Source organism: Scomber scombrus, chromosome 13 (assembly GCF_963691925.1).
Source record: "Scomber scombrus chromosome 13, fScoSco1.1, whole genome shotgun sequence".
NCBI classification, from domain to species: Eukaryota; Metazoa; Chordata; class Actinopteri; order Scombriformes; family Scombridae; genus Scomber; species Scomber scombrus.
In genome coordinates this window covers 1,413,440-1,422,926 of record NC_084982.1, presented here as the reverse complement: position 1 = coordinate 1,422,926, position 9,487 = coordinate 1,413,440, and the positions used below count along the sequence as shown (strand labels likewise).

Genomic DNA, 9,487 nt, shown 5'->3' with positions numbered 1-9,487 from the left:
AAAACAATGAGCTGGTATTTGAAGTTTTCCACAGTGGAGACTGTTTTTAAGATGAGATAAATGACGGCTTAGTTTGGACAGAGAGCAAACATGGAGAGAAAAGGAACCTGCGTCTCAGGGATCACAGGCCTGATGAGTTTTTGTTTTTTTAATTGAAACAATGAAACACACAATAAATAATATAATATAATAAATTACATAAAGACAATAAAAAACACGGTCCTGATATAAAACTAACCTGCTGCTTATCTGACTGACAAGCGGAAGTGACGTAGGCAGCAACAAAATGTGGACAGACAGGTGAGAGACAGACAGGTGTGAACAGCATTACGTCACTGTTGTCCTCTTGTGATCAGATCAGTAGACGTGTGTTAATGCAGGTGAAACTAGGCTCATATAGGCTTTAAAAACTAGTTTAAAGCTTAAAGTGCAATGTATTTATTATTAACAAAAACAACTGTTTATATGTACATCATGTTACATTCTGGGTACATATGACAAATATAAACACAAGTAAATATAGATGTAAATGTTCACATTACAACTAAATTAACACTAGAGGGCGATGATGATCTAAAGATTTTTAAGAGTTTGAATTGCTTTTGGTTTCAGGGAGTGATGAATTAAATGAATCTATTGTTTGAACTCTTTGCTAAATGCATCAAAACATGGTTTCTTATCTGTTAAGTTACATTTGTGGATATAGAACTTATAATAAGATTGATCATGTACAAATAAGAGTTGTTCTGTGTATATTCCATGAGACTAAATATATTCTTCCTAAGTAAAATAAAACTTTCATCATATGTTTTAAAGTAGTTGAAGCTGAAGTGACGTTCCCTGCAGATTGCGGCTAGTTACTAGCTACTGTTCAATGTACACAACTAATGTTTAGAGTTTTAGAGCTGCTGGTTGGTGGATTGTTACTGTAGGACAGTCAGACCATTTCTATCTAGCTTCGTCTTCTCATCCATCTCTCTGTAAGAAAGCTAATGAGCTCATTTTCCAAAAGTCAGAGAACGATAACACAGCCTCAATGAAAACAAACAGCAACATGAATAATGAATGCTTTTATTGTGAACATTACAGCTGACACTGATCACTGACAACTTCCACATGATGATCATCTGAACACTGTCCACTGAGCAGCAGCTCCTTACCATCACACAAATACTTCACACACACAGAACATGGTTACCAAACTGTAGAATATTATAGTTAATTGTCCATGGAGGCTGTGAGGTGACAGTGAACAGGACAGGAGCGTGCTCTGTGGGGGGGGGTTCAGGCGTTGAGGTACTTGGCGTGATGCTTGATGTGGTCGTTCATGAAGGAGTAGATGAAGAAGTAGCTGTGGTCGTAACCCTGCAGCACCAAACAACAACAAGGTCAGAGAACAACAGCAAACACTCTCAACACACTGATCCTCTACTAATGAATGTGTTCTGATGGACAAATCACACTGAAAATGAATCAACTATATGAATAACTGATTCACATTTTCCAGTTTCTCTTAGTGAGGATTTGCTGAGTGTGTGTTTAATGTAACTGTAAACTACGTGCAGGTTTTGGACTGTTGGTCAGACAAAACAAACAGCACTCTCTGAATATGAAACATCTGCAGTGATTCAGGCTGTTTGCTCAATAACAGGATGCAGGATGGATTCATATTTACAACATGTTACATTCCTCACTGTCTTCATGTTTCTGTCCAGATCTGTTTTCAAAGAGATTCTAGAGTCTCTAGTGTCCATGACAGAAATGTATCATGCACAGCTGCATTGTTGAATTGTTAAACCTACAGCTACTATACAGTCTACAGTCATTTATTTATTTATGGGCAAACTAATAAGTTACCATGAAGATATTTTTCCATATTCATCCAAAGGACATTTTAGTTTTCATTTCTGATACAATACTGATGTCTGATATACTGATATGTCCACACAGATCAAGAAGAAGTGATGAGGGACAAAATCTCAAATCTCACAGTTCTCCAGTTCACATTCTATGTAAAAAAAAAAAAATAATAATAATCATCCTTAACTTAACATGATGCTTTACACATTTAGTTAGCATCTTCTAAAATGACAGTCTTTGTGTGTTAGTCCCTCTGACTGACTAGAAATAGACACTATGAGAGAAACAGTAGATACTCAGTTCCCTCAGTGGGAGATACTCACTATTATTTAACTCATTCAGAGAGCTGAAGCCTCAGATAACTTCATGTTTGACTTTCTACAAAACAAGGATTTTATCCCTCATCTCTGACACTGTACAGCTGTTTCAATGTGTGTATATATATATATATATATATATATATATATATATATATATATATATATATATATATATATAAATGAGTAAATGAGAAAAGATATCTGAAAACTGTGAAGCTGTTCTTTAAACTATCTGGATTCAAACCTCTGTCACTACATAACCTGCTGTTTGTAGCTGGATGTTAATGTGAGCTCTTCAGTTCATAAACAGACAGAAAACCAAAGCAGACAAACAGCAGATCAGATCCTGTGTGTGACCACATGGTGGCACTGTGTGTCCAGCTCAGAGGCCATTTACACTGAAAATAAAAGCCTGACACTTCCCACAGCTGCAGTTTGACACACACACACACACACACACACACACACACACACACACACACACACACACACACACACACACACACACACACACACACACACACACACACACACACACACACACACACACACACACACACACACACACACACACACACACACACACACACACACACAGAGAGAGAGAGAGAGAGAGAGAGAGAGAGAGAGAGAGAGAGAGAGAGAGAGAGAGAGAGAGAGAGAGAGAGAGAGAGAGAGAGAGAGAGAGAGAGAGAGAGGGAGGGAGAGAGAGAGAGAGAGAGAGAGAGTGACTGTGGCTCACTCAGCTGTAGTAGAATTATTAAAAAAACTATTCATTCCACATATCAACAGATCACAGTGCAGTAAACATGATGCTGTTAGGATGGAGGAAACATTTCAATCAACTGATGAGGAACACCAGAGCTTTTATTTTGGCAGCTACTGTGAGAGCTATGGCTGCTTTTACTTTGATAGAGTACAGGAACTGACCGGCTGCAGTCTGAAGACGACAGGGATTTTCTTCTCGGAGCAGACGGCGATCAGGTTGTCAGGCAGCAGTTGGCTGGCTGACAGGAACTGGTCATCACGGCCCTGATCAATGAGGATGTCCAGCTGAGGACCGGAGTACGCTGCCGCCAGCACGGTGGCATCGTACGCCTGAAAGAGACCAGCAGGAAGTGATGTCATTTTTTACAACAAGTTTCTAACAGGTTTAGATGTTCAGTTTGACAACTTTACACATTTTACAACTACACAGTGTTGCGGCGGTAACTAAGTACAAAGACACACATGTTTCATCCCTGTCTATAAATGCAGTAGGCAGACAGGAGTCACTGATGAGACTCTGGTGGTGATCTGGTTGTGAAAGTTCAGGTCAGTTCAACTTATGTGTGTAACCATGGAGACAGGTCTGGTTGTATTGTCCAGCTTGTCATGTTTCAGCAGAGGATGATGGAACATAGTTTGTGCTGCTCACAGCAGTAATATGACACTCTAAACATATAACAGACACCTCTGGCTGCAGCTGTCACTGGAACTATGTTAAAATAGTCCCAGTGAGAACTGCTGACACAGCACAAACTACAGTACCAGATTACTAAACATGAAAAATACAACCCGTGTTCTCATTTTGATCCCACTGAAATAAACTGAACACAAGGCAGAGTATTTGTCCACTTACATTCATCAAACTGTGCTTTGTTCTCACATTGCTGATTATTGATAGCTACAGAAAATGTTCCTAACTATTTGGACTAAAATGTGACTCAATGAACCTTGACATACTGTTCAGGGTCAAATTTGATCCATTTTTAAACGAAAGAGCTGTAAAAACATACAAACATTCATTTTTCTTTTAGCTGGACTTTTTCCTAATATGACCCACAGTTAAAAATAATTAAAATAAAATGTGTCTTTTTATTTTATTTTTGTGCATCTGTTTTACATTTTATATATGCAAATCTCCAAGTTTAACAAATAATCCAAAAATCAGCATTCAAACATTTTGTATTCATCATATTCTATAAAATGTTCTCCTGGACATTAAAATAGTGATTGTGAATGTTCTTTTTTCCATAAGATGAATCAAACATGTATTAATGACTGATGGTGAATTGATGAATATGAAGACTAGTTATGAGTCAGAATATGAACAGTATGTAAGGATCAACTTTAGTTTAATTCTGATGATTCAACAAAAAAACAAAAAAATCACAGGAGACTAAACCAATGTGCAGACTGAGCCACAGTTCACACAATAATATTCTAATAAGAGTATGATGGAAAGGTCATTTTACTGTGAACGTTCTTCTCAGTGAAGAAGTGATGTGTACAAACAGCTGGACTTCTGATTTCACTCATCTCAACTTGAATCAAAGTGCAGCGATGTGGATTCATCCTGCTGCCGCTGCCATGTTCCACATCATCATCATTATTATTATCATCATCATCATCATCATGTCAGTCTGAGGGGCTCTTACCTCCCATGTGGACCTGTCAGAGCCCAGGTATCCTGAGAAGGCCTTCTGTCCCCAGGGACACTGTATGGGGTTACAGATGGGGGCAAACGCAGACACAGCCTGCAGGGGAAACACACACACACTGAAACAAGTGTAACTTTGATGGACTCTGTCACACTGACTTCTCCTGGATGTGGATTCTGCCTCTCATCTCCTCCACTGACACCATGTGAGGCAGAGAAAGCAGCACTGTATTAACACCTCATACCATTTACTTCAAATAAAAGAATATTTTATTCAAATGGAAATGACGCCAACAGACAACTGAGTGAGATGAAGACATATCATGCTTTACCTTGTATTTCCCAGGGTTCTTCAGGGCACAGATGAGCGCCCCGTGGCCGCCCATGGAGTGACCGCTGATGGACATCCTGTCTGGGTCGGTGGGGAAGTTAGCGTTGATCAGTTTGGGGAGCTGAAGAAGGGGGATTGGGGGGGGGGTTACTGATCAGCTGACAGTAATATACAGTGGTGAGTTGTCTTTAAATAAATGAATCATACCTCCTCAGTGACGTAGGAGTACATGCGGTAGTTGGTCTTCCAGGGGTCCTGGGTAGCGTTGACATAGAAACCAGCCCCAGTGCCAAAATCCCAGCTCTCATCCTCCCCCTCAATGTTACAGCCACCTGAGGCATGATGGGAAATAGAGTTTAAATCACATTCACAATGGCTCAAAATGACACACTAACCTGGAAGCATATGAGCCTGAACTCTAATTAGTCACACAGTAAGTAGTGTTGAAGAGAGAATGTTTTAATGAGTTGTTAAGGATGGCTGTGAGCTCTGTGTGGAGCAGCTGTGTTCTGTCACATCATCAATCACACAGTTCAAAATAAAAGAAGAGTTGAGCAGCATGTTAGCTTTAGGATTTATCATTGGGGGGTTTGTTCATCGATGTAGTGGAAACACAGGTTTATATGTTTAGAAACAGATTTGCAACACAGTTAAAGATTGTATCTAAAAGGGAAAATGGCATCAACACAGCATTTCTCTTCCACTGCCAGTAGTTGTTGAATTCACGTATTAAACTGAATTTGGCTTACGGGCCGCTATTTGCTTACCTCTGTTTTATGAGAATATTTACTAAGGCGTTCTTTTTTGAAGCAGCCTTAGTCAATATTCACACATATTTCATGAAGTGGCTCATGCAGTTTGTATATTAAGGTGTTCCTGTTTAGAGGTGTTAATTATTGGTGGAAAGTCATACAGAAAACATACGTGGGCTGGTGTCTGGAGCGATGATGATGATGCCGTGCTCTGCAGCAGCGAGCTGACTGCCAGCCTTGGTGATGATGTTCTGCTCTGTGCAGGTGAGTCCTGCAGAGAAACACACAGTGAACATCAGCAGACAGACCAGCTGATGATGACCTGATGAGTCTGTGCTGCTTAAACACTGTGGAGAGGACAACTCAGGATGATGCAACCCCCCCACGTGCTTACATGCTCCAAGTTTTTGGGGGGCTCTTTCATACCATCAGCCATCAGACTGTACAACACCACAGCTCCCAGTAGCTCCCAGTAGCTCCCACTCCCACTCCCAGATTGAGACTGTCCTTACTGTTTAATCCCAGGAACATTGCACACTTGTATATAGTATCAGGGATTTATGTATATTGTATATTTATATAATTACAGAATATTTTATATAGAGATTGTTTATTGTATATAGTGTTTTATTTTATCTATTTTTGTATCACTTTCACCATTATGAGGCTACTTTTGTGTCAATTGTATGTAAGTACTGACAGCTGAACTAACACACACATTGTTGGTTTTCATGAGATTTGCTTACAGTTAGAAGTTAAATAGTTGAATTACACATGTTTTATCCTTAAGAATGAAATTTGAATCTGTGAGTTGAGAATAACTTTCTTTCTTCCTTCCTCTAATTCATGCACTCTCTCATACACCTGTGAGTGTGCAGCTCTGACACTCACCAGAGAGCCAGTACATGACGGGACATTTGTCGGTCTCAGCCTTGGGAGGCAGGTAGACTGCAAACTTCATCTTACACTTCAGCTCAGAGCTACACGGAGGAAACACAAACACATGTGTGAGTCTGTAGCTTCTTTTCCAAACATCCCAACACTCACATGTTAAAATCTTTTCTATGTGCTGAAGTTGAGGCCACATACTCAAAAAGGTTCAGCCAAGATCTCACCTGTCATGTTCAAAAACCTTCTGGAATCCACCTGCACACTTGTTGGAGGACACTTGTGTGACAGCCATGATGATCTGTAGAAGAAGAGCAGCACAGTGAGGATGACACACTGCAGGCATCACTACTGAAACTCACACTGTATGAATGGATGCTGTTTCAACTGATTTTATGTAGTTTACAGTTTCTTATCTTATTACCAACACTCTAGAAAGACCCACAATGTGTTTTCACAATTTTTAAAATACAGATACACTCAAAAAAACGAAAAAAAATCCACCGTTATTTTTTGTCAGAGGTGGATTTGTAAACTTCTATTAAAACAAAGAAATGTGCCAACAGAATAAGATATGAGTATATTATGCACATGTCTGTTATTTTGGGGGCTAAGGTGAAAAATTGCAGCAATTCATGCATGGATGTTGTTTTGACCCTTTTGATCATTTTAGTTCAAGGGTCATATACAAACCAATTTAATATCAAGTGGGCCGGACCTGTAAAACCATTGAATAATAACCTACAAATAATATACAATAACTTTACTATAATAAAAAATCTATAAAACAGATGAGCAGCATGAGATGTGTTAAAAAATGAGCAATTTCAACAATATCATGTTTTAGTTTCTTACACATTATTTTGCACAGAAGCTACTGATTGATGTTTAATATATGAATGGTTTAAATATGATATGACCACAATATGTATTCATTGGTTTTTCTAATAACTGTATTCTGGTCAGAGTGGAACACAAGTCTGAAGCAGCAGAAAAAATGGAATTATTTTTCTGCAATATTCATACTATGCAAAGTATACCTTATGTTTCACACCCCAAAAAACTAATACTCAGAAAAACCGAGCTTTTTATTTATTTTTTCAAATGAATGCCATGCTTCTGTACATACTAACCAGCTGTCATTATTAACAGGAAACACAGTTAACAATCAGCTCTGTGGTTTATTAACTGTGACTGTGATGCGCGCAGGACCCAAGGTTACTGTATCTTTAATAACTCACACTTTACACTTCCTATTCAATCTGACCTTATCGACACTACTACCTAAGACCATCCTAGTTTCACTGTACAACTCATCTATTAGAATAACGGCAACATAAACATTAACATGAGTGCTGCGACCACAGTGAAGCACGTACTAAATCCCCTGTCAATGCAAATGGAATCAACATTCGTATGCCGAATTGCCCAAAACATTATTCTAAACTTTAAAAATGTTGTATGTGCAAAGCCAAAGTTGTATTTAGCATATGAGTAAAGGAAATATAAAAACGGTCAGATTTTGAATGGAGTTGGGTTCACAGTGTCCCACGTCAGGGGCGTGCAGGGCTTAGCAAAATAAGTTAGCTCTTGTAATGTTATGTATCGTTAGCTGCAGTTTGTGTGTGTCTGCTTGATGTTAAAATAATGTCTACGTTGTGGGAAATAAATTAAATGCATAACTCTTCAGGACATACCTTAATAAAGCTCAGTAATGTGTTGCCAGAGTCACTGCTAACTTCCCTGCCGATGCAGTCCAGAGCAAAGTCCAACAACGTCAAAATAAACGCGATGACGCCACGGGAACCTCCCCTACACAGTTTACGTCGCAGACGTAATAAAAATATTTTTTAAACAACGTCGCAGACGTAATGAAACTTAACTTCAAGTGTATTTAACCATAGACATAATAAAGATTTTTTTTTAATTTTTTTTTTAAGATCTTTATTATGTCTATGGCCGCTACTGCCTATTCCGCCATCTTGGACAGGTCACCCGCCCCACTCAGTGTAATCTGTTTGGCAGGTGCAATGAAGTGTCAGCACATTTAATCAATCATGACTCACTGAATACTTCACTGATTTTCACATGGGTTTTTTTTTTTGCTGCAAACGTCATACATGTAGCTATGATACAGGACACATGGTTTGGCTTATATTAATATTCATAGTGGGCTTAACAGTAATAGAATATTCTGATATGTGATATATGTGATGTATGATAGGTATTTTGAAAAACTTATTGTGTGTGTGTATATATAATAATAATAATAATAATAATAATAATAATAATAATAATAATATAATAATAATAATAACTTTATTTATATAGCACCTTTCAAAAACGAAGTTCACAAAGTGCTTTGAGAGGTAACAAGACTGGCATTAACAAGATGACAGTAGAGGACAATGGAATACATGGAATATGGAATATACAGTATATATATATATATGATAGAGATGCAGGAGCAGATAGTGGCAGTAAAAGTACTACTCAGCTTTTTTAATAAGTTTAAAAATGAAGAAACAATATATGACTACATTATTTATATATAGATATACAGTATACATATATATATATATATATATATATATATATATATATATATATATATATATATATATATATATATATATATATATAGAGAGAGAGAGAGAGAGAGAGAGAGAGAGAGAGAGAGAGAGAGATAGATAGACATAGATAGATATAGACATAAATAGATAGATATAGTAATAGATAGATAGATAGATAGATAGATAGATAGATAGATAGATAGATAGATAGATAGATAGATAGATAGATAGATAGATAGATAGATAGATAGATAGATAGATAGATAGATAGATAGATAGATAGATAGATATAGATATATAGACATATATAGATAGATATAAATAGATGGATATATATATAG

The 9,487-nt window shown here is 37.6% G+C and overlaps 1 protein-coding gene across 1 annotated transcript; it reads right to left on the bottom strand.

Moving 5' to 3' along the window:
* Positions 1–1,055: 1,055 nt before the first annotated feature.
* On the bottom strand, positions 1,056–8,386 carry esd (esterase D/formylglutathione hydrolase). Its single transcript, XM_062432422.1, has 9 exons — positions 8,271–8,386; positions 6,801–6,874; positions 6,577–6,665; positions 5,858–5,956; positions 5,141–5,265; positions 4,935–5,054; positions 4,601–4,699; positions 3,111–3,278; positions 1,056–1,365 (listed from the first exon to the last, which is right to left on the bottom strand). Exons 2-9 carry the CDS (start codon positions 6,866–6,868, stop codon positions 1,285–1,287), a joined length of 849 nt encoding a protein of 282 aa, XP_062288406.1. The 5' UTR covers positions 6,869–6,874; positions 8,271–8,386; the 3' UTR covers positions 1,056–1,284.
* Positions 8,387–9,487: the final 1,101 nt, after the last annotated feature.